The sequence below is a fragment of the Aspergillus neoniger genome (genome assembly GCF_003184625.1).
Source record: "Aspergillus neoniger CBS 115656 unplaced genomic scaffold BO87scaffold_3, whole genome shotgun sequence".
Classification (NCBI taxonomy): domain Eukaryota; kingdom Fungi; phylum Ascomycota; class Eurotiomycetes; order Eurotiales; family Aspergillaceae; genus Aspergillus; species Aspergillus neoniger.
Window position 1 is genome coordinate 1005773 of NW_020291131.1, and position 24674 is coordinate 1030446.

A 24674-nucleotide genomic window follows, 5' to 3' on the forward strand; every position below is an offset into this window, starting at 1 on the left:
GCCTGGGGAATCGGATTAAGCAAATTCCTCGCGTGTTCAGTTCCATCCATGATCCATTGATTGATTCGGATGTGAGCCTAGCAGGGGAGCAAGGGCCTGATAATCTGCAGGTACTGATAGCAAAAATGGACACAAGGTGTCTGCAATGCTACTAGGGACTACAGAGTGAATAGAATGCATGGAAAAACGGGGTGCAGGCTGGGGTGCCGATGTGCATGCCCGTTCACCTCAACGCCCACTGCGGTCGGATTGGGAGAGAACAGGAAAGGACGAAGGCCGTGTTTATACATTCCTCTATTACTAGATGGTCGGCCAATACTTATTATCGATTGATGTAATAAGAAGAGGAGGTTGCCCTATTGGTTGAAAGGTATTCTCCAGCTCCGGTGAGTGCAAGAGTCTATTTACGGTGGACTAATCGTAGATGATCTAATGGGCGATCAAAAAGTTATACACGTCTAACATTCTGCCGACGAGCAGTGGGTCTGAAGGTCGGAAAAGAAAACAAAAAATGCTTCCACGCGGATTCGAACCGCGGACCTCATGATTACTAGTCATGCGCTCTACCAACTGAGCCATAGAAGCTGATTGGTTGATATGCTTGCTCATATCTCAAGCTATAAAGCGCATATCTGTAGGTACTGCATAAGGCAAAAATTTGCTTCCACGCGGATTCGAACCGCGGACCTCATGATTACTAGTCATGCGCTCTACCAACTGAGCCATAGAAGCTGGTTGATGTATTGTTTTTTTACTCCTTAATATAACAAAGCATGGTAGTACTAGCAGATAGATGAAAATTGTTGGCTCGGTAGTTACATCGTCATGGATGGAACAGTCGGAATACGACAGAGACTTATACCAGGAGTGATGTGGCCTTACCCCTCATTCACTATGGAAGATAAGCCCCCTGTTAGCCTTTATTACTACCAGTGAGTCGCCTCCAAGTGTTAGTCTGAATCGCCGTCCTGTCTGGACCATACCAGATCTGACCAATGGGAGGCCAGATACATTCATGGCAGTGGATCAATTCATCTGCGCAGGACTTTCCAGAAGTCTACCGGCGAGCCTCTTATCGCAATATTTTCATCCACTTACGATTATCTTCCTCTATAATATATATTTACATATTTCCCAGGAACACGCGTGCTAGCTGGACGATTCTGTCCTCTTAAGTTCGCCGTAGTGGCACTAACAAAAGACCAATTCAGCAGTCGCAAAACTCTGAAGGTCTGAATCGGGCGAAGTTCCTGCCGGCCTACTACTAATTCTCGTCGAGGGCCAGTCCCCGGTCTGTTGCATAACACAAGTATCTGCATTAGCCCAAAATGTCATCCCACGAGGGTCAGCTCCGCAACAAGAGGAGAAAGTTGGACAATGGCCAAGATGTCGATGCTACTGCCACCATATCTTCGCACACGCAGCTTCGCTCTTCCCTGGCTTTCCAACAGAATCCCACTGAATTCAAGCAAGGTAAGTAACATCCTGAGTCAAGTCACCCATGATGTTCCAATACTCATCAAAACAGGTATAAGAAAGTTCAAGGACTTCCTCACGTCCATTGGGCAGAGTGAGGATGAGGCTGAAAAAGCCAAAAAGTTCCGCATCCTCAAAGCATACTGTGATTCGCAATTCTCACGGGTGAACGAGAACGAAGCAGTCTGCTTTACCGATCTGGTCCAGACCTGGAGCTTTGCGGATACCAACAACAATGAGTCGTTACTGACTGTTGTGCCCTCTGTCCTAGCTCAGTTCCTCAAGACAGTGTCCACCAACCTGGAATTTCGGGATTTCGGAGTGGCACTATGCAAGTATCTCCTTCAGAAAGAACAGCTGAGACTGTTCAACCGTGGCTTGACTGCTATCAAATCAAAGGAGCATTTGATTTCTCCCTGTCTTCGTCTTCTCACGGAGATGGTCAGCTTCGATGGTGGAGCTGTGGCGCGCCATGTCCATGCCGCGCGGTATATTACATTCAAGCGCATCGAAGTCTTTCTTACCCCCAACAAATCTCAGCTGGAAGAAGTATCAGAGGCAGGCTCCAAACCTACACTGCGCAGGAATGCTCAGAAGTATGTCCTTGCAAACATGCGATTTTTGCAATCAAACGGGAAGAGTGATATTATTGAGCAACACAAAGTTATCAGAGCATTTTTCGAGTACATTAGGAAAGACCCGAGAGATATCATCTTGGAGACTATCAGGTGTATTGGCAAAGACATTATCCAAGATGCTTCGATTTCTCGCATTGCAAAGAGCAAGTTCTTCAACCGATGGAACCTGGAGCGACTTGTCACACTCTACGGCTATGATCGTGAGTCAGAGGAGCCCAACCCGGCGAATGTTTCCACTACCGACGAAATCCACAAGATCCTGATGAATGTCTGTACGAACACCGAACTTGGAGTCTTGCTTCCAGAGTCTGGTTGGTATCCACATGGGAGTGATCCCGAGGCGCTACCCACGGACGATGACACACTGATCGATTTGGGTCTTGACTCTGCTCTTCATATCGACAAGTACAGCCAGTCTGTACCTGTTCGCAACGGAACACTGTCTTATCTGATCCAGACACTTCGCCCGGATACCGACAGTCTCCAGATTGAGCTGTTAGTGGCCATCTTCAAGGCGGCCCCGGAGCTAGTTGCCGATTTCTTCACGAAGAAGAGCATGTTTACTGCGGACCCAAAGCCGACCCCAGCATGGATGGCCGAGTCTGCGCTTCTCTTCTCCGCCGTACAGCTGCCTGTGCCCTCAAATTGTGGCTGGAAGGACAAGTTACCTCCGACACCGCCGCCCGTTTCCGTGGTCATTGAGAATGTGCTTCCTCGCCCTCTGACCCAGAAAATCCTTACCCGCTGCTTGAATATGAATGCTGAGATAGTAACATTGTTTGCTGTCCGAATTTTGACAATTGCTTTCAACAAACTGCGGGCTGTTCTCAAGATCTTCAATGCCGACCATGGGGTCAGCCAACCCCTGTGGACACAGGCGGCAAGCAAGCTGGTTGCTGAGTTCAGTCGTCGGTGCCCCGGAGTGAAGGAAGTCATTCTGCTTTTCAAGCGAACGGACAAGGATGACTTGCAGCAGCAGGATGCTGTCTCAGAGCTTCTCGCTTCGTTCTATGAGGTAGTACCGGGTGCCGCCTTTGAGGAAGGACTTGACGTTTCACTCATTTTGGTTGACGTTCTGAAGCGATTGGATGAAGGAAAGCTCGACGAGGATGATACCGAGTCAGTGCTGAGCCAGCTGCAAAACATCATGAGGATCATCCAACAGTCTACTTCCATGCGTTGGTGGCAACAACCGGGGTCTATGCAGTATTCTGCTTTTACGTCAATCCTTAAGGTGCTGGTTCAAACAGCGTCAAGATACTCCCTGCGTGAGATCGACCAGCTGCTGCGGACCGTCCTCACCGAGTACTCTGTCCTGCAGAACCCCTCCTCGTTTCCCGCAATCCTGTCAAGCTTCGAGACTTCAGACTCGGAGAAACTCCAGCGCCAACTATCGTTCTTCGATAACTGCGCCCGCCGTATTGCAAAGAAACCGGTCCACTATCAAGACCTCGTTGACTCTTTGGTCGAGGGTCCCTCCAGCCCGGTTAGCCCTCTGGTAGCTGCAGTCATCGAACAGTGGCCATTTGTTGTCAAATCCGGAGACGCGGCTGTCGAGAGCGCGGTGGTTTCCTGGATTTCTGAGACGCTAGGAAGCTTGAAGCGCGCCGGAGAAAACGCCAAGGCACTGAAAACCGCCCGGGACAAGCTGATGGAGAATGCCGAGAATAAGAAGTCAAATTCGGCCCTCAAAAAAGCATTGAAAGACACTGAAGATGCTGAAGATGACCATGCGATGGAAGTTGATGCTCCTGCCCAAGATACTACAACTACCGCCAGCAAGGATCAGGTAGACTTGGAGGAGGTATTCGGAACCTTACCGACAGAAAGTACCACCCACAATGAGCTGCACCGATGGGAGAAGGATGACATCGAGGTGGCGGTTGAGCAAGGCCGGATAGCCGAACTGGTTCTCTGCTTGTGCTCGGCATACGAGGAAGTGAGGAAGCAAGCATTCACGAGCATTGTTCGTTTTATGGGCAAACTTAAGGTAGGTCAACCGTTGAGCCGGTACCTTCTGCGGAAAACAGAGTAGAAAATAAGCTAACATACTCGCAGGAGTCTAAATATGTGGAATGGCGATCAGTCTACATCCTCACGGGGGAGCTTCTCGAGACTGTCAAGCAGATTGGGCTTGAATCGCCCGTACCGTGGATTGTGGGGGAGTGCGCGTCCAGTTGCTTGACTGTTCTCACGAACCCGATGCACAAAATGTACGGCAAGGTCAACAAGTTCCTGCAGAAAGCTCCTTCCTGGGAGGTGGAGAAGATTCCATCCTACTGGATTGACAAAATCCTACTGCATGAACCGGAACTTGACGACGGTTATTTCGACGAGACTAGCTGGCTCCTTGATTTACTCATCAAGGGTCTTCGCACTGAAGCTGTATGTCGCCGTCTTCCCTTTCTTACACCATCGTGTTACTTATTCAAATTATAGGATATGGACATCTACCGCCGTGCGAAGGTCTTCGAGAGAGCGCTTGCATTCTACGAGTCGCCTTCGGCAGGCTACTCAACCAAGAGAAAGATCTTGCAATTAGTGTACCGCGCGACGCAAGTGCAAGGAAGCACAACACTTGTCACGAGAGCGGGTATTCTCAGCTGGATTCAGAGTCAGATGCCGGCTGTCAAGGGCAAAGAGACGTCAACTCTTGCGGCGATTGCCGACTCCTTGAAGCAAATCTCGGATAATGATCGGGTTTCGAAATGGAGTGGAGGAGCCGCTTTGCGAGCGGTAGAGAGCATTGTGGGCTAGTGTCCGGTCGTAGGAGATTGGATATGAACGCTGCTGCCCTCAATCTAGGCACTTGGCTGCATAGTAATTGACATTCGAATCAGGCGTATAGTTATTAGAGCAATCCATAATGGTCTGTTTAGTCAGTTGTGGATGGAATATGAAATCTGATAGGTTTATCTGATCTTTGCACTCTAGCCAAGTACACACTGGCCTCATCTTTGCGCCATTGAAAGACAGGTTATTTTAAGAGATGGAATGTACTATATGACGTATCCCAAGCGATGCCTTACTCCATCAGGATTCTGCTCTGCGTTGGGGTTGGTTGCTGGCGGTACCGAGGGTTGAGTTGCTTGGGGAACATGGATGACTGAAATCGCAGTGAATGATGGGCAGGGGAAGGATAATTCGTAAAATAATAGTAAACAGTCACTAACTCCTCTGTGTGAGAAGGCGATTAATTTGCAGCAGTTAGAAGGAAAATCCCGACAGATGGAGAAATTGGGGAGAAGTGAAGAAGTCAAGAACAAGGCGTCGACAAGCTGACAGGCGACCTTCCCCATTGGGCAGTGCACACGTTTTGAACTTCGTTGCGGTCCGGCGGTCCTCGACATCTTTGCCCGCAACTTTGCCCAAACTCCCCTTCCCCTTCACCACCTCTTCTGCTGCTGCCCCCTTTCTGTTTGTTCCCCACCAGCTTTTGTCCTCCTTCAATTTACACTACTGTCTATCGATCTATCCGAGACCAGTTGGGATTCCCTCTACACAAACAAATCCGGCCACACGGTTTGTTGCACCGCTGGTGCCCCTCATCTGCTTCCCAACGAGCGCTCCTGGACCTTTGACCGATCGAAGCTCCTCTCTCCTCCGCCTTTTCCCTTGCCACTGGCAAGCGGCTTCGCTTCCTGCTGCCCACTCATCATCTATCCTCTCTACACACTACACAGTACACACCTTTTACGCCCACAGCCTAGCCTCGGTGCCTCGCAGTCTACCTTACTCGCCTTTTCTTCCTTTCCTTGTCCCGCGATAAATTCCACTCCACCTTTTCTCTTCCTTGAACTGTCGGCAACCAATGAGATCGACGTAACGGCATACCGATAGCATCACACACACCCACCTCACCCAAGCCATCCTCATGGCGCGACGGTACCAGATCGATGAGCTGCTATGGCTGCGGTCGTCGCCTCTGGTTACAAAGCCTACCAATTTACCGCCGGTAGAAGAATGGATGGGGTAAGTTCACTCTGCCTGCTCCTTTGCCTCATCAATCAATTGCGATATCCCCGAAACTGACGCAGTCATCCTACGTGCTAGCCCAATCCCCGATCCAGCTACCCAACGGAAAGCTACAAACTCGCGAGACCCCAATAACCCCCATGAATCGACCCCCAGAAGGCCCAGTCTGTTTGAAACTCGTCATGTGTCCCGGAATTCCAATTCAGGTAATAACCATCCCACTTCTTCTTCTCTCCCGATGTCGAATACCCCATGTCCATTGTTCTCTTTTCTTGGATTGAAAATTCGAGGACCTTACTGATGCATGACGTCGTTGATCGCCCATAGAGGACATCATTCTCGGACCCCCGAAAACTGCTTTTGCTTCGGCATCTCGTATACCCGGTAAAGGATCGATAGATGCTACGGAACGATCGTCAAGGCCTAATGACCAGGATGACTCGAAGAACGACCGGTTCAACTTACGGGAGAAGTTCTTCAAGGACCGGGAGTCTGGTGACAGAGATTTTGACCGACGAGATGGAAAATTAGGAACATTCAACAACAACAACCGGCGTGGGGACAGGGAGGACTGGAACAGTGGACGCCCCCGCCGTACTTTCGGCCCCGAGGAACAGGATCGAAAGCCGAGACGCAACGGAGAGTTCGATCGGTGGGAGAACCGCGACCAGCGAGAACCCAACAATGACCGTGGAGTTAAAGATAAGGATGCACGATTCTTCCCACGGAAGGACGGCACGCCCGGACGTGCGAGACACGAGGGAAGTTGGTTTCGTGAGGAGAATACCCACGACGCGGCTGATGCGGAGGAGGAGAAGACTCCGATACGAAACAGGGAATGGCGTCGAGATCGGCACGGTGCAGATCGTGACTGGACGCGGGGAGCCAAGTTCGAACAGGATCCCGAGTGGATGGATTCGACTGATCGAGATGAGCCTCGCCGAGTGCATACACAAGAAGACTTTGAACGCTGGAAGGAAAGGATGAAGGCGGGCTCCTCGCAGGTTCAAGCCGAAGAAAAGGAGGTCCCCTTGGAGACGACTCCTGCTCCTGCTCCCGCGCCGAAGCCAGAGCCTAGGCCTACAGATGGCGAGATTTTCAGCAGCAATGGCGCTCCGTTCACGTCCGATTCGGCCATGGAGCGGTTCTTTGGATTGCTTGGGGACTCCAAGCCACCTCAGGCGCCTCCACTACCCCAGGAGATAAGCGCTCCTCCTCCTCCTCCCATGATGGAACCAACAATGAAGAAAGAGCCACTCCCAGGAAAGCTTGGAAAGTCGTCGCGCTTTGCTGGACTATTCTCGCCACCACCGGGAAGTCCGGCCAAGGAACCCGAAACTCATCCAGAGACCAGGTCGTCGCCTTCGATGAACACCGTCAACACTGATGCCGATCAGGAAGGTTTCCAGCGCATCCTGCAGATGCTTGGTGGAGGAAAATCGCGCAACGCGACACCTCACAATGACCCTGTTGCGTACAACCGGCCTCCTTCGCAGGTACAGGCCGAACAGATCCGGAGTGCTGTTTCATCTCCTGCTCGAGATCAACTCAAGCGGCAGGAGTACTTCGCCATGCAAGAGACAGTTGCTCGTGGCCCTGGTCCTAACCCTTATGTCCAGGAGACACATGCTCGAGATCGGGAACATCTACTGCGACTGATGCAGCAGGTCCGTGTTAGTCCCGTTGCCAACCAGGGTGCCCAGAGCCAGCCCCAAAGTGCTGGTCCTGTCGGCCCGGCCCCCGGTTTGGTGAGCATGCCGGAAGTGCTTTCTCCCCCTCCAGGCATTCCGACCCCGCAAAAGGGCCCCAACTTCTTGGATGACCCTGCGATAGCAAACATGCAGAGACCCGATGCTGAGCATCTTCGTCGCCGGCCCGCAAATGGGCCCCCCCTGGGATATTTCGAAGATATGCCGTTCCCTCAGGGCGGACAACTTCCTATGACGCCCGGCGGCAGCAGAGCTCCCCAGGCTCAAGGCCATCCTGCTATGGGCATGCAGAGACCACCAGGCTTCGAGCATTTGCCTCCTCCTGGATGGCCAGGACCTCAGATGCCCCCGCAGCAAGCTGCTGGACCCGCGCCTTTGGCACCTCCTCCGGGTATTCCGACACCTACACGCGGCGTCAACCCAAGTTACATGTCGAACATGATGCCCATGCATGCGAATGCACCACCCCTCAACGAGCGTGAACCATTCCCGCGTCCTCCCCCTCCAGGCATGATGCCTCCTCCCGGATACATGAACGGACCTCCGCCAGCCGGTTTCCCACCCATGCCGCCCAACGGTGATGCTCTCATGGGGCTTCCCCACCGTGGCCAAGGTCCTTTTGAGGGCAACCCTGGACCTCAAGTGCCTCCCCCCGCTTCCAGGCACCTGTTGGATATGTTCGGCCAAGTTGGCGGCGAGGCCCCGCGCGGCATGCTCGGGCCTGGACAGTTCCGGTAGGGGTTGCGCGAAGTCCGGGGTGGTTCGTACAGTGTCCTAGGGAGACGAATTCAAGGAGAATGTGCAAACGCCATATGAGATATGTCCTTGATCTTCTCATACTTATGTCTTTGTTACGCCAGAACAATGCACCCTTCTAATCTTCTTGTATCTGATTTATCTATGTGTGTGTATTTGGTGCATGACAAAGGGCTAGTTTGATGGAGTTCAGGAGAGACCTAGCCACCTGCTGAGGCTTGGGACTGATTAGGAGACTGTATCACAGCCGGACTCGTTTGTGTCTGGATGTATAACAACCCTGGGGGATTACATAAAGGAAAGCAATAGGCAGATTGCAGATCTCTGAGATGTGACCTAAAGCCATTATATTGCAGACCTGAATCACTAGCTGACATTATGGCTTCAATGAAACCTATTGCTTGAACTGTGCTTAATCTGTAGATGTGTGTAGGCTATATTTGGCACAGGTGCCTGAGGCGAAGTAGCTGTAGTGAATGACCGGTGGACTCCGCGCTGCCCACGATTGCTTTAAGCCATCTCGCTTCCCTCTCCTACTTCATACTTCTTCTTCCTACTTTATCCCTTCACATCTGCTTGAGGATTCGGCTACTCTGACTCTGACCGCCGAGCTTCTACTTCAACTCATCTGCATCAAGATACATCATCTCAGACCCCAGGTGAGTATTCTTCTATGAGGCGCAGTCTTCTATACCCAATTGATGATAACTACGATGATGGCACGCCCCAACGCGTGAATAACCCATTCTACTATCCTCATATCAAGCACCACTCTGACAGCTTGTCCTACAAGGCAACCAGCCTTCGCTAACCTTCCATCCCCACACAGCCCATCCAAACCCATCCACATAAAGCTGATCTCCATCCCATTACGATGACCAAAACCATCGGCGACAACATGAACCAAGATACAAGTGTAAGTACAGCTCCTTACCAATCCAGATCCAACAACCCACCATTTCTCATTCTCCATCACTGAAAATAATCTGATTACCGTCCATATCCCCAACCTATCCAGACCACAACCGCCATGAACAAAACCACCACTCGTAAAAGAAGAGCAGCCTGTGATGATAACGACAACGACTCCTCCAACAACCATACCTCCACAGGCTCTCTCAACAACCTCACCCCCAACGCAACCAACAATGAAGAAAACAGCCACCAACCCTTCAAACGCCCTCGTCTCCCCTCCCCCTTCACCAGACAAGCTGAGCGGTTTGAAGAGGCTTTGAACAGAGAAATTGAAGACCAGGAAGATGCCCTCCGCATAAACGAGTACCGGATGCTTGCGGTGCGGGCCTTGGAGAACGAGGCGCATGATAGAGCGTTTAGGGATGCTATGGATGTGAGCTCGACTTATCAGCAGCAACAGCAGTATATCTCCACACAGAATCCATCTGTTGCTGCTGCTGTTGATGAAGACATGGACATGGATGTCGATGGTGACGATTATCATAACCCTCAACTTGAGGTTCATAACGGGAATGGAGAAGGAGAAGAAGGGAAAATGGTAGTAAGTTCCGAATATCTCGTCCCCTGTTCGTGGTGAGGTATGAATAACATCACATTCTCACCACCCCTCTCATCACCACCAGACACCCACAGCCCAAGAGGCAACACAACCAACCATCCCAACCCAAAGCGGCTGCCTAACCAGCAGCCTCATCGGCCTCGACAGCAACAACAACTTCACCCCCATTCCCATTTCTTACCCCATCCCCACCCCCAGAACAAGACCTAGCAACAACAACAACCACAATAACAACAGCAATCTCGACTTCACCATCTTCGAAGACATCATCATCCCAGACAGAGGGGGTCTACTATCCTTCTCTCCACGCCCAAACCGAGTAGCTTCAATGCTACCCGGGTACCTTCATTATCCCTACACCAACAACCATAATAATAACCAAGAAGTACGTGCCTATCACCAAGACTGGGACTCAGATAAAGAGAACATCAATAGTAATATTGTTGCTGGGACCCTCCACGATCCGGTGGGAATGATCACTGAGACTGAGGCTGAGAGTTTTTCGCAGGTTGTTGATCGTTCATTTCATGATCATTATGATGCTGATGCTGATGAGGATGAGATGAGACTCGATTATGATGAAGGTAGTCCTGCTGCTGGTGGAGGTGGAGGTGGAGGTGAAAGTGGAAGATGGGGTTCCGGGGTTCCTACTTGGAGAGTCGAGTCAGAGTCAGAGTATGCTGATACAGAGGTGGATCCTGACGATTTGGGACTGGGGGTGCATGATTATGCGAATCGGAGGAGGAGAAGATATCATCGTTTGAGATGGCAGTCGCGGGTTTTGGGGTCTCAGGATAGGGGGTCGGTGGCGTTGAATAGTAGTAATGTGCTGGTGCCGAGGATGCTTGGAGAGGGGGTGCAGGGTGATGATGGTGCTGGTGGTGTTGCTGGGCGTGGAAGGCGCGGGCCGAGAAGGTTGTAGGTGTATTCAGTGGGTGAGGGTTGAAGTAAGGTGGCTAAGTTTGTTGTGTGCTGGGTTGGTCGGGGTCCAATTTGCCTGCGTCGGTATTTCATTGAACTGTGAGTGTATAGTATCTTGATCGGGAAGAGTAAAAATCTCAAATAGTAATGTATTTCCTCTTAAAACTAGAGCCACTGAGAAGGAAATGTGCCATCTTGGCCGCGCTCGCAATTATCAATATCACTGAAACTATTGCAAATAATAGCCAGCTCTATGGCAGACCTAACTAAAGCGCAAAACGAGACAGATTTCAAATAAAAAGCGAAACAACCAGAACCTCCGAGTACGCCGGCCTCCTCTCGGTCATATTTGCTGGGTATAAACCAAGCAACTCCATAAATCAAAGCAGCATGCAAAACGGAAAGAACTGACATCAAACCTGTAGCATATAGTCGTTGCTTATCATAATAGATTTCCGTTCAAAAGACGCCAAAAGTTGGTGGGAATCCAGCTCCAATTCTAATATCCCTCGACGCTGTCTTGGCCCTGAGATGAAGCACCCCTCTAGAGTCCTTTTCGACATCTGCGAACATTCGAAGGAGATCCTCAATTGTATCCCGTCCCACTAGGACTCCGTCGCCCATAGCTCCGGTTATAACAGCCGTCTTATGCGTCTGCAAATCGAGCAGGTAGTCATCAATAGAATTATCGACGATAAGCTTCACAAATTCCACCTCGCTTTCTTGCCCAATTCGAAACAAGCGGCAAAATGCCTAAAGTCCAGAGCGTTAACAGCTGCACCAAGGTCCTATTAGGCAATGTGGCTGGACAGAAGTATACATACCTGCTCCTGAATAGCTTCGTTCCACCACAAGTCAACAAGAATGCATTTGTTGGCGGCTGATAGGTCTAGTCCGATGCCTCCAGCCTTCAAACTGGCAATGAGAATCCTCACTTCGCTATTCTTATCACTAAACGTCTTCATATTGTTTTCACGGACTGATAGACTCAATTTTCCAGTCAACTGTGGAAAGTTAGCCACCCCGGGTTTTGAGTATATTTGAGGTTCTTATTTGCTCACGAGGACAAACGGCCACCCTTCTGCTTCACACATGGTAGACAGAATTTTAACGAAATCTAGAAACTGGGTAAATATGACTATCTTGCCCGGGGATTCCTGTGCAAGCCACTCGGTAAGAACTTCGCGTATCTTTGTAAGTTTAGCACTCGGCATATTCCGAGCGCAAGCCTCAATCCAGTCCGTATCCTCGTCAGCATCTGGCTCTTCATCCATTTCTTCGGATAGTGGTGTTGTGAATCGGCCCATGTTGCCCGTGCCTTTTTTCTTTGTTGTGGTCTTCTTTTTGGACTGCTTTTCCTTCCCCTTAAGACTCTCAAGGACCGAAGCAGGTTGTGTCTTTTCGCCCACCGCTTCCTCAAAATAAGCAGCTTCCATGATCGGAACCCGGCAGCGGACACACTCAGGCTCCATGATCATTTTGTCCTTGTCCATCCGTAAGGAGTAGTAACACTCCTCACAATATAAATGCTTGCACGACGTTATCACAGGTTTGACAGGCACAAATTCGCATTCGGGGCAATTGGTCCTTTGTAGTCTTTCGTCCCACATCTCACGATCATGAAGCTCGTCCATTAATTGACGAAAACTTTCCGTCAACGCCGTTTTATCTCCACGAAGCTCCGTGGAATACTGGCTCGTGTCTTCATTCTCACGCTCATTAAGTACCGTTGTGTTTCTCCGTACCGAGACAAGCAATTTAACTATAGTATAGGATGGATCCTGATCACCGCTTACCTTGGCGATTTTGGAAAGCCTTTTCATGAGATTCCCCTCTGAAAGCAGCCTCTTGACTATGCAACCCGTTGTAAGCAGGTGACTGCAAAACATACGAAGCATCAGAATCATCGATAGAAAGCATCGATACTGTACTAATTTGGGCTGTTCGAGCTGTGCACAACCTGTTTGTTGTCAGTGGCGTTTCTCTAGCAGTTCTTAATAGGGCGTGGGGTGCATCTGACGCACCATTGATGTTTTCTATGAAAACCTCTGATATGGCGTTGTAAAGCTCTCGTTCAACGGCACAGAACGCAACCCGAACGATTCTTTCGTTCACATCGGGTAGTTTGATCACTGGTAACGCGAAAAGTCGACTTTTGTGTGTCCGCCGGAACAGAAAAGCTCGCAAAATGTTTACAAGGCGGTCATGGCCGTCATCATCCTACAGTAGGGCTGACTTTAACAATTGTCTTTAGAAGTCAAGAAGAGTGACGCACGCTGCAAAAGTTCTTAATGAAGGATCCAACATCTTTGATACCCGGAACGCCGAGAAAGTGGAAGAGCGGATAAAATTCTTCCAGATAGCTATGGATACTAAATTAGAAACCACAACGCATTGGAAACCAGACAACAGCTAGGTACCAGGGGTAAGCTTACTTGTGAACTGGGGTCCCGCTTAAAATCCACTTAAAATGGCTAGTGAGAGAGCGGACAGCAATGGATACTGAGGATAGGTGGTTCTTGATGGCATGACCTTCTGCAGAGGGCTGGCAGTCTAAGCCCTGCGGTTTTGGCCAAAAGGCCCGGGGGCACAGCATACCATCAATGATGATCCGATGGTACTTCATCCTATGTAGCGGGCCGGTCTGTTCTTCGTAGGATTGGTCCCACCAGGCTGCAAGCTTTTCCTCTCCCTCCACGCTTTCGACGATCTTAGTTCGTGGATAGGATCTCCTGACTTCATCGTATGTAGTAATTCTGATCAACTGCATAAGTACACCGCCTTATTATTGGATGAGCTTTCTGAATTTCATACATAACGTCATATCTTGCGAGGCTCTCTACTGTATCATTGGTATCGAGGGTCTCAAGTCTCGAGCTGGCCTTGTATATAAGGACATTGCCAATTGCTTTCTTTTCGCAATGTAGGTTGATCTGTGTTTTCCTAATCAAGTCAGACTACAAATTGAATGCAGGGATTTGATGAACTTACCAGTGAGTGACTAGGTGTGATGGAACAATGATGAGTGTAGTCTTGATAGGGTCATCCGGATCAGAGGGTTTGCCATCTATGATATTTGCTAGATGGAAGGTTAGATGTGCCAATTCCTCCTCTTTATGTGCACTTACCCAGGGCTTGAATAGTTTTCCCGAAACCCATGATATCACACAGGAGTCCACCAAACGGTCTTTGTGACCTTGATTCGCGGTCACGCTGCTCGTATCTTAGCTGCTATTGACTTCGGGACCTCGGTGCATATGTTCCTTACCATGAAAGCAGCGCCCAGAACCTATACATACTTGTCAGCTAATGTCATGGCAACAAGGAAACGGACACACAGACCTGATAGTGGTATAAGCTCGTATTCATACCCTTGAGTCTCCATCCAGATTTTCCGTCGCTTCTCGGAATGTTAGTGAACTTGCGGGTAGCTATAATGATCGACTTCTTGTCAGTTTTAGCCTCTTGTTGGTCCGCACTAGGAAGACTAGCAACGAGCTGTGTAAGTGCTTTCATCTTATCTTTATTTTTGAGTTCAGGTATTGCATCGAGTGAAGCATTGGCATGTGCATCAGCGACGATCGTAGAGGAAAGGAGAGCTTCTAGATATTTTTTGGAACCTAAGGTCCCTCGCTTTGCCTTTTTACTGGGACCAGGGATTGCGTTGTCAAGCCCTCTTTCTTTCCGCTTACGAGGTGCTCTTGTCGAAGGTCCCCTTTTCTTCTGCTGTGCAAGAACAGCAGCGAGACCTAGTTCCTTGCTCTTTCGTTTTTCGTCTGCTGAAATCCTGTTTTGTCGTCGCTGTTTCGGCTGTCGCTTGACAGGGACATCATGAGAGCTTTCAGTCCTTTTCTCGATAGGAACCTGTCGTGAAGTGGGTTCATCAGGCTCGTCAATCTCTGAGTCAAAGAGTTCACTCTGGTTTTTCAAGGCTTTTCTCCTTGCCACCCTTTCCTTTCGAGCAAATTCCAGTTGCCTTGCTTTTTCCAAGCGTATCACATCTGCCACAGATGGCTTCTCCAAACTATCAAACCATTTCTTGATAGAATTGAATCTGGAGCAACCAGTTAGACTCAGACTGGGACATGATGATAAGATGCACTTACTGCCGCTTCGATAAGTCAGCCCTGGTACTAGTTTCGAGCTCCTCGTCAGGCCACTCTGCTGGGCAGCTTTGGTCTCCGGTGTCATCCGGGAAGTCTTCTACCGGTACGTCAGTGTCCCCGGAGGTTGAAGATGAGGATGATATTGAGTGGACACATGACAGTGCGGACAGCCTTGAGACTTTCTCATCATCGGCTGGTGCAGCTGTTGTGCCTGCATTCCCTGTTTGTGAAGCACTAGCGCTCGAGTAAGGAAGATTCTGTGAAAGCTGTTGAACAGGTGGACTTGTGTCACCTTCTGGGTTGAGCCCCTGAAGTAGTTCGAGCATATTTTGATCATCTGGAGACATCGGAGGCACATCTGGTCCCGAAGGTGGAAGATACAATGACGAATATTCTTCCTGCGGCACGAATAGACTTTCATCAAATCCTGTTTGCGCAGCGGTTACCTGATCGTTTGGTACAGAAAGAAATTCAGATGGCGAGATTCCTGTATGCCGGACTGCTAGCAAGAAGTCAGTATCATCCGTGAAGGTGACTGCAAACTTTGGGAGGTCTTACGATTGTGGATATCAAATCCCAAATTAGAAAGGAAAAAAGCCTGCCTGGGATTGCACTGTTGCCTACGGCGATCAATTGCGTCCAACAGAATCTGTTGCGGATCGAAGCTTTCGGATTGGAGAGAAGATCCTTGCTTATCGGGCTCTTGAACATCTTCAGAGCCTGCTGCTGCTTCCTGCGTGATCTTAGGTGGTTCCAGTTCCTCGCTAGAGCCTTCCATCTTTGCTTGATTCGCCGATGGCGTACGGAGGATTTCCGTTTTGAGAAAGCTGGTTGTGGAGGTTATAGAAAAAGGATGATAGTAAAGAGAGAGGGGGTCGAACAAGGATCTACGAGATCTCTGGCTAGAGGAGAGAGAAGAGGAGAGGAGTGAGAAGGGAAGAGGGAGGGCAGGGGGAGAGAAGAGGGTTTATATAGAGAGAGAAGAAGGAATGCGGAAGAGGGAAGAAGATCAGGGCAGGGAAGAAGAGGGCTTATACAAAGGCGGAAGAAGCAAGAGAGAGGCAAATGAGGCGAAAGGAAAGAAGATCAGAGACGAGAGGAAGGTGAACAGAAGATGAGGAAGATGACACAACCGAGAGAGATGAGAGGAAGGAAGTATGAGCTCGGGGACACCTCAGAGATGAGAGATCGATAGAAAGATCGCAGTCTTTGCCATACGATCGCGTAGATAAACAAGAGTAATCAGGAAGAGAGAGCGAAGAGAGCAAAGCGAGGAACACCAGCTCGGGTTCACGTGGCCGAGAATGGAAGGAAGGTGACGAGGGTCAAAGCAGTAAGGTAGAAGGTTGTGAGACTGCTCATACAACAGCAATACTAAGTCAAACCGGGTGAAGAGTTGTTTCGGGATGCTTCATGCAAGCTCGCATACAGTCAAAAAAGACGGAAAAGTCTGACAGATCATGAAGCGTCATACGTATATGAGATTAGAAGATATGCCTAAAACCAATGCACTCCAGACCTCACTTCTATAGACATATACTTCACCGATAAATCATGCGTAAGTTCAATATCAAATCAAAGTCAAACAGGGATATCATCACTCATAACCACCAGCTCCTTTATCAGACCCATTTCAATCATTGCTCAGCGTTGCCTTTTCTAAAACCAAACACTAAACAGACATTACATCTCATCAATGGCGCAGTTGGGATGCATCACGTAGACAGTGCGTTGAACTTGCTCACTTTGCCCTTCATCATCGGCATCCACAAGGCCTTGCCCGCGAATGGGCATCAGAATGTTATCCTGCAGGAAGTAATTGAGCTTAGTTATGGGATCAAGTAAAAGTGACAGCGATATGATTGCACATACCTTGATCATTCGCTTCAGGACCTTCACAGCCAAGTCACGCTCATTCTGGAGATCGTCCTCTGTGTCAATCTCGGACTCAATCTGCTCCAGATACCAGATGAGAAGATCCTCTTGCTCGACACCCTCACCAGAGTTCGCTTCATCGTCCCTTACACGACGGACCATGAGGTTCAAGATCTTCATGTACTTGTCATATGTGATCTTCGTCCTTGAGCGTTTGGGCTGGGCAGTTTCGGCATCTTCGCGCATAGGGCTGTCTCCATCACGGTCACGATCGCCCATGTCATGATCCTCCTCAGCAGCGCGACCATCCGCTGCTGCGGTTTCATCATCGTCGACTTCGACATCATCTTTCTCAACCGTCACAATGCTCTGTCGGAGAAGGTCGTACGCCTCGCGCACAAACTTGGGTATAATCTCTTCCACACAGTTGGCCTTGGCGACGGCTTCAGAAAGACGGATCAGAGATTCCAGCTGTCGAACCGTGATGCGGTATGAAGAGCGGCCCATGCCACCTTGAGCATCGCCAGCACGAAGCTCCTTATACTTTTCAACCAGATAAGCCTTGGCCTCCTCCGTGAAAACAGGCTTAAAGGTACGGGCGAATCGAATGTAGCGCAGTAATTGCTCGGTGCTGAGCTCGGGATGAACAGCTTCGTCGCGGTTCATGTGGACATTGACAATGTGATCAGCCAAATTGCGATCAACTGTTTCGTTGGGATCATCCCGGATCACGAAAAACAGATCGAATCGACTCATAATGGGGGCACTGAAGTTAAGGTTGCCGCGTAGTGTGGTCTTGGGATTGTATCGGCCACCGATGGGGTTGGCAGCAGCAAGAATCGAAGCCCGAGCATTAAGGGTGGTGTGGATTCCTGCCTTTGCAATAGAGATCGTTTGTTGTTCCATGGCTTCGTGAATGGCGACCTGGTCGCTGATGTCCATCTTATCGAACTCGTCGATACAGCAAATACCACCTCCATTCTAGATCACGATACGTCAGTTTCGAATGCCGACCAGATAGATCAGGTTACCTACAGCCAACATCAAGGCACCAGCTTCAATCGTGAACTCGCCTGTCTCAGCGTCCTTGACAACAGATGCGGTCAAACCGGCGGCAGACGAGGCTTTACCACTAGTGTAGACTGCACGAGGGTGCAATGAGCAAATATATCTGTTTCGTGTAAGCATGGTATGCAAAACAGTATGCAAATAGCCGGTATAAAACTCACTTCAAGAATTGACTCTTACTCGTGGATGGGTCACCGACAATGCAAATGTTGATGTCACCACGAAGCTGGAGGTTCTCTTGCTCCGTGGACTTGCCGACACCGCCAATCAGCTGCAGCAGCAGACCCTTCTTGATCTGCCGATGACCGTAAATCATGGGAGCGATCGAGTCAATCAACCGCGAGTAGATGTACTCGGAGTGAACGAGATTCTTCAAGTCTTGAACCTCGTAGGGTGTCAGGCTCTGAAGCAGAGCTTCTTGGGCCTGGTCTTCGTTGGATTCAGGATCTCGGTTTTGGTTGAGCGAAGCCAAGATGTTGTGCGACTGTCCATTCAGCTGCTGGTTGGACTGCTGACCCGGCGTCGTGGTGTCGGGAGTAACCATGCAAGAAAGGAAGGCGAGTCGATAGGTCAAATCTTTGATACCGAGCGCTTTCAACCCAGTAACACCACCGCCCCCAATATCACTTCCCCGGAATGCACCATCATCACGAACTGCCTCCGGCCGCACGCCAGGAAGTCCTAATTGACTGACATCGGGTACCACGATCAAGGTACCAGTGAAGATACACCGCTCACCAGCCTTAGCGCGATCAACCATCTCACCGCGAAGAATGACATCCATCGTCCGTGGCATACTGCCAGTTGGGATTTCGTGAGAAGATTCCTGCAGTTTCACCTTTTGCCAATCCACGAAGGTACTCTTGCCAATGTCCAAGCGCCAGCCGGAGCGGTTACCGCAGGTGTTGTTCGGACATTGGGAGGGCTCAGTGTAACGGAAGGTCTGTTCCACGTTGGTCACGACGGCCTTGCACTCCTCGCAAATGAAGGTTCCCAGTGACAGTTCTGGGCGAATTTCAGACGTCCGCGTGACTGTACCCGACACCGAGACCAATTTTCCAATCTGAGATGTGCGCAGCTGGCGCAGTCTGGAAACAAGGGGCAGGTTGTAGAAGGCCAAAGAGAACAGCTTATCCGTCTGCTGATGCCTGGTCTTCTCGCGGATATTGCGCTCCAATTCAGGGTTGTCGGATACACTAGAGTTGCCAGCGATCATCGAAGTGCCGGCTTGGGAAGAAACACTGCCTGCGGCCGTAGCTTGACGGTGAGAGGCGAAGTACTCTGGTTCATACTTGGCGATAAGGTCATGAAGAGCCTTGGTCAAGAAAGGTTGGAATCGGTAGTATTGGTTGGCAATGGCATCGGCAAGAATGGGGTTGTTCATAGAGGTCAAGTGGGTGAAATCGACGTAAAGGGTAGACAGCTCCCATTTCGCCATGCCCATGATCTGGGCGATGTAGTATTTCTCACTCAAGACTTGTGACGATGGCGCCGCCTGTGCCGACGAAGGTGTCTCTTCCTGGTAGGTCTCGAGGAGCTCTGCGAAAGCCTGCTGTACCTTCTCGCCTGCCACATCGCTTACCGGGGGCGGTCCGGGAAGATAAGGATTGCGTAGTCGGGTAACGGTCGAGGCACTGGAATCGGCGACTTGGTCGTCGGCAAAGCCATGCATGTCACTCATGGGGCCATTGCTTTCGGAAGGCGGTTGGGGTCGTGAGCTGGGAATCTGATCGGAGTGAAGACGATGGTCGCGAGAGCCCGCCGTGGAGCCCAACTCGGATTGCAGGACGGCGTCAAAAAGGGAAGACATGGTCGTCAGGCGGAGGGCCAAAGGGAGGCCGCTAAAAAGGGTGAGGGGTGCGACTTCAATATATGTGTAGACTAATTAATTAAACGTGAACGGGTCCCTAGGGCCTGCCTTGAAGAAGAAAAGGAAATAAGGAAGAAAGAGGAAAAGTGATTTGAGACGTAGTGGGGTTGAGAGAATAATTGACCAAGAGCAGGCAGGCAGCGTTGATGTTTTGGTTGCTGCGGTTTCGCTTCTTTTTTTGTTCGAGCTTTTGCAATGGGACGCGAATGCAACACGAACGCGTCGGTAGAACAGTTATTGCGGAATACCGACGCGTAAAGTGCTTTTGTTCAGGACTGTGACAGACCTTCCCAAAGGGGCAGAATTAGTCTGCTTAGATCAGCAGCGTGGGAGTTGCGCACGGAACGCCATGCCAACCCCACCGGGACTAGACTGGTTGCGGGCAAAGGTCCTCGAGCCCACACCGGCCCAACCTGGCCTCCAGAAGCGGATCCCTTCCAAGGGCAGAGGGCTTCGTTCCGCACCCAATAAGCGCCGGCGGAGACACTTTTCCCGGAGCCTGAGCTGACAAGCAACCAATCATGGCGATCCGTCAGGTCAAATAAACTTTCGGAGTCGGACTAGCGGGGCCTCTTAGTTGTCCTTGACCCCACCACTAGCACTGACTAACCCGTCCATCCCTAATAAGATGGAACGGACAGGTCGGGGGGTTTGTCGTTAGTCCTTATGCCACGGATAGATAAGCAAACCAAACTGCTGCTCTCTTCATCAACTGCTCCCTCACTACTACTACTCTGACTTGACAGGTGGTCCGAGTTGGTTAGTCCCCATTCTACTAGCCCATTCTGCAATGCCTTCTCCTTGTCCTTCTTAGAAAGCTTTCCGTCCCCATTCGCTGGCGGCTTGTGTGTGTGTTCGTGATCTCACTTCCCCCGAATATGCAGTCTTAACGAGTTCCGCTCTCGTTTCACCCTGTCATCCCGCCCAGCTGTCAATCTCTCTCCCCTCCCCTCCCCCCCTGTGCGATTGTAAGAAACAATACCAAAACGGAGAGAGGGGAACGACAAAAATAAAAATCAAAGGAAAAGAAAACCCGCCATGTCGGCGGATAGACTTCCTTTGGCGGAATCAACACCTCTCGAGTCCTCTACCTCAGGCGTACGGGGTACTTCTTCGTCTGAATCAGAACAACAACGTTGGTTTCTTTGCCGCCTTCTCTGTGATCTGACCGTCCAGTCGACGAACTTACCAACACCCTTTCCTCAGGAACGTCCAGCGACCCCCCTCAAATTCCTGTGAGGATTAGACGACGAAGGCATTTGCCTATGTCCGATGATCAATCCTCCAGGAACCAAATCTTCTACTTTGTTGACTCCAATTCCTCGTCCCGCGAAAAACGGGCTCATGTGATGCGTCACCATGTTCAGGAGAAACGCCGGCAGAGGAAGTCATCCCACTCCCGGGCGGACGGCGACCGGAGGGGTAGTCGCCCTCTTCGCTACTCCCCATGGCCTCATAAGAGGACAGATGTAGACAATCATGATGATTACGAATCCATTGCCCCTCAGGAGGTACCCAGCGAAACTTCAGTAAACGGACATTCCTTGGTAAGTTCATCATTTACCATCAATACAATACATTCACCATTAATTACACAAATGTCTCCACCGCTCGTCATACTAATCTAAATTAATGGTATAGATTCCGTTTGGTCTGCCTCCTGTGCAATCACCACCCGAATCGGTAGATGGATACCAGTCACCTTCACCTGTCACTATGCTTGATGCCTCGAGGAAAGATCCATTCAATTCTCTTCCAGGCGTCTACTCCCGTGATGACCAAGAGCTGGCCGACTACTGGACTAATCGGCTAACCTACTGGTCGGGCCAAAATAAATACATCAAAGACCTTGTGTTCAAGGCCGCCATGAGCCACCCATTGTGCTTCCAAGCAGTCATTCTCACCTACTGCGCCCGCTGGAAAGCCCAGCTCTACAACCTGAAAGACAGCGAGGAAGCTCAGTATCATCTCGACAAGGCCGTAAAAGGAGTCGAAGAAGCAAGGATTGGATCTGCGGGAGTCGACGAAGATAACCTAGCATTGGCACTAAGTGGCATGTCACTACACGAGGATCGGTTTGGTGACAAGCAAGTCGCTCGGAAATACGAAGACCAGGCTGTCGAAATCCTCCGGTCTCGATCCGGCACGCAGAGCACGGTCGAGGTCTTCATGCATTACGTGCGATACGTGATGATCCCGCCACCGATGGAGATGAGCGAAGAGGGGAAGCGCTGGCTCGTCTCTTTTCTTCATGCAGCAGAGCAGCTGATGCACCAGCATAGCACACCTTCATACTTAGAGTCTGTACCCCAGCGACGGACTGCTTTCCAGATGGATAGTCCCTTATTTCCTCTACTTTCCAGTGGGCCCCGTCCTTCGCAGGTGCCTCAGGATTACCGCATGTATGTTGTGCGCAATGCGCCCACCCAGGAGATAACTAGAACCGCAGCCTTGATCTACATTACCGCGGCGCTGTGGGATCTGGCAGCCTCGGAGAACAAAACCGGGCGGTTTCTCAACCATCTCCACCACCTCGTGCGACTGCACAACCTGGACCGGTACCCAGCCTGCGAGACCTTCATCTGGCTGCTCCTGGAAGAAGGCTATGGAGCGGACCTGAAGGAGTCGGAACGCGGATGGTCCACAGGCGAGCTACTGAAGATGCACAAGCAGCTCCGACCGGACCTTCAATTCCAATACAACGAAATCCTCTTCAGTCTGCTCATGCTCCATCCGCCAATTCGAGGAATTGATGCGTTTGAGGAAGAATTGCTTGGGCCCATTTGAGCGAGAGACACGATCCCAATTACTTTTTCGAGATACCCCTTCCCCTGTCGACATTCATCTACTTAGCCAGTGTTTTCTTCTCTATTTTGAAAAGGAGCGTGTGTTGTGCCGTGTTGTATTGTGTTCTGTATGTTTGTATATTTCGGGCAGAACAGAAAAAAGTACTGATTAGGTACGAATCCCAAACGCTTGATTGTTTTCCGCGACGTGCAGGAGCGTCGCAGCAGTCGTACATGATTATTTACTCCGTACTTTGGTGACCTCTTTTAATTGCCTGTAGCTAGCTGTCTGAAGTAAAAGTAAGCAAGTAGTGGTGGTAACCCCGCATTTTCGGGGGTTCCCAATAGGTTACTGACTGGTTGGTGTCACCTCAGATCGGGTTTTCTAGAACGACCTGTTCCACGGTTCCCAATCCGCGACCAATATCCCTTGCGGGCAATTGGTCACTCACTTGTTCACAGATACTACCATCTGCTTACTTACCTTACCCTTCCGTGTATCTAACTACTTTGACTTAGTTAGGATGACTTTTGCCACGTAAGCCGATCTGCATCGGAAACCTCTAACCCAACTAACCCATTCTACAAAGTAAAACTAACAACAAACTTACCCACTTATTCCTCCCCCCTCCCCCCCATCGGATCATCATCCACCCTCCCGTAACGAAACGAAATCCTAATAGATAGATATATCTATCTATCTACTCTTCACCGTGACGCCGCGTAATTCGATCAACAGCCCGACGACAATCCCTCATTCGATCGATCCTCACCAACCACCACCAACTAACAGAATATCAGTGGGGAAAAAACCCAAGAACTTACGGAGAGAGAGAGAGAGAGAAATATGAGATATTATTTTCCAATCTGTGTACAGTAGTAGTACTGTACGTATGAGGATCATTCGCGCGCGCACGGACTCTTAAATAACGAAGTGCATTTCCATTAATGGATGAGATGAGTAGATAGATAGATTTTTCTCTTTACTTATTTTAGTCCGGTGGGGGTGGGACGGACATGTCACATACTTTTCTTTTTCCTTCCTGCCGGATATAGAATCCGCTGGGTACGAAGGTGCCCGCTTTGCTATGCTTCGATTCGATGTGTTTATGTTGTGTTGTGTGTACCTGCTACCTAGACTACTAGTACTGTACAGTTACTAGTAAGTACTTAGGGACACAATCCACCACGGTGTCCCTGGGTTGTGGTACTTATTCTTTTCATTATTCAATTAATTGGAGATTTCTGCACACTTTGAATATCGCTAGATAAATCGAATCTTGGGTTGAGAATAGATTCATTATATTATCCGTCAGCTGAGCTTTGGGCTGATGATGGTGGCGGGACATAGTTTAGTTAATTAGTTGGATAATTAATTAGTGTCAGTGCCGCTTGGTAAAGAAATAACATGGCTGGGATTGACTTTCAAAGAGAGAGAGAGAGAGAGAATGAGAGAAAAGAGGGGTCTGGAGCTCACGCCACTACTACTACTCCAAGCACAGAACAGGTAGTTCTTCAATACCAAACAAAATTGCATAAATAGTAGTCAACTGCTTTTCTACTCTAGTACTTTTGATCAATGATCCCTGCTCCCACACACACACACACACACCAGATTACACACGCTACTGCAGGCCGCTGTTTTGGGTCAGGGCATGGCATGCCGTCCGCCCGCCCCCGTCCGTCTGTGTGTCTCACGGGAGAGAGGAATGATCTGTGGTACTAGACGGGGCTAGCAGAAGTACGACCGGCTGGGTTGGGCTGGACTGGACTGGGCTGGTAGTATGATCTGAGTGGTTAGTTAAGCTTATTGATTACTTTCGTTGGTAGGTCAAGGTGGAAGTATTGAAAGTAGAGTAGATAGGTGTGGGCGGGTGAGTGGGTAATTAATTAATTTATTTGATGGGAGAGCGGTGTTAATTTAGCTCGTTATTTCTAATTTAAGGTAATGGTAGTTAGT

General features: G+C 49.9%; 7 protein-coding genes and 2 non-coding genes across 9 annotated transcripts; 4 read left to right on the forward strand and 5 right to left on the reverse strand.

Annotated features, from left to right (window-relative positions):
• Nucleotides 1-512: 512 nt before the first annotated feature.
• BO87DRAFT_t41 lies at nt 513-585 on the reverse strand. The gene has a single exon. It is a non-coding gene; the product is annotated as a tRNA-Thr (tRNA).
• A 74-nt stretch (nt 586-659) lies between these two features.
• On the reverse strand, nt 660-732 carry BO87DRAFT_t40. Its single transcript has one exon. It is a non-coding gene; the product is annotated as a tRNA-Thr (tRNA).
• A 342-nt stretch (nt 733-1074) lies between these two features.
• BO87DRAFT_455537 (NPA1/URB1 family protein) lies at nt 1075-4977 on the forward strand. The gene is made up of 4 exons (XM_025628657.1): nt 1075-1473; nt 1529-4104; nt 4173-4499; nt 4554-4977. The coding sequence occupies exons 1-4, from the start codon at nt 1329-1331 to the stop codon at nt 4869-4871; spliced, it is 3366 nt and encodes a 1121-aa protein (XP_025484316.1). The 5' UTR covers nt 1075-1328; the 3' UTR covers nt 4872-4977.
• Nucleotides 4978-5498: 521 nt separating this feature from the next.
• On the forward strand, nt 5499-8948 carry BO87DRAFT_372901 (uncharacterized protein). The gene is made up of 3 exons (XM_025622401.1): nt 5499-6086; nt 6168-6295; nt 6417-8948. The coding sequence occupies exons 1-3, from the start codon at nt 5989-5991 to the stop codon at nt 8534-8536; spliced, it is 2346 nt and encodes a 781-aa protein (XP_025484317.1). The 5' UTR covers nt 5499-5988; the 3' UTR covers nt 8537-8948.
• A 430-nt stretch (nt 8949-9378) lies between these two features.
• On the forward strand, nt 9379-10215 carry BO87DRAFT_372902 (uncharacterized protein). The gene has a single exon (XM_025622402.1). The coding sequence runs from the start codon at nt 9585-9587 to the stop codon at nt 10104-10106; it is 522 nt and encodes a 173-aa protein (XP_025484318.1). The 5' UTR covers nt 9379-9584; the 3' UTR covers nt 10107-10215.
• Nucleotides 10216-10292: 77 nt separating this feature from the next.
• BO87DRAFT_372903 (uncharacterized protein) lies at nt 10293-11128 on the reverse strand. The gene is made up of 2 exons (XM_025622403.1): nt 10792-11128; nt 10293-10735 (listed from the first exon to the last, which is right to left on the reverse strand). Exons 1-2 carry the CDS (start codon nt 10810-10812, stop codon nt 10565-10567), a joined length of 192 nt encoding a protein of 63 aa, XP_025484319.1. The 5' UTR covers nt 10813-11128; the 3' UTR covers nt 10293-10564.
• Nucleotides 11129-11340: 212 nt separating this feature from the next.
• Nucleotides 11341-15893, reverse strand: BO87DRAFT_326024 (putative SNF2 family helicase; the record flags this gene model as incomplete). The annotated part of the gene is made up of 16 exons (XM_025620124.1): nt 11341-11762; nt 11834-12013; nt 12071-12771; nt 12901-12969; nt 13034-13229; nt 13285-13372; nt 13445-13544; nt 13608-13765; nt 13824-13952; nt 14001-14088; nt 14138-14222; nt 14278-14298; nt 14352-14908; nt 15035-15063; nt 15116-15617; nt 15674-15893. 16 exons carry the CDS (start codon nt 15891-15893, stop codon nt 11469-11471), a joined length of 3417 nt encoding a protein of 1138 aa, XP_025484320.1. The 3' UTR covers nt 11341-11468.
• A 688-nt stretch (nt 15894-16581) lies between these two features.
• Nucleotides 16582-20074, reverse strand: BO87DRAFT_412628 (MCM DNA helicase complex subunit MCM6). Its single transcript, XM_025626510.1, has 4 exons — nt 18220-20074; nt 18026-18161; nt 16988-17971; nt 16582-16921 (listed from the first exon to the last, which is right to left on the reverse strand). The coding sequence occupies exons 1-4, from the start codon at nt 19866-19868 to the stop codon at nt 16799-16801; spliced, it is 2892 nt and encodes a 963-aa protein (XP_025484321.1). The 5' UTR covers nt 19869-20074; the 3' UTR covers nt 16582-16798.
• Nucleotides 20075-21193: 1119 nt separating this feature from the next.
• On the forward strand, nt 21194-22715 carry BO87DRAFT_382826 (uncharacterized protein; the record flags this gene model as incomplete). Its single annotated transcript, XM_025624628.1, has 2 exons — nt 21194-21475; nt 21570-22715. The coding sequence occupies 2 exons, from the start codon at nt 21194-21196 to the stop codon at nt 22713-22715; spliced, it is 1428 nt and encodes a 475-aa protein (XP_025484322.1).
• Nucleotides 22716-24674: the final 1959 nt, after the last annotated feature.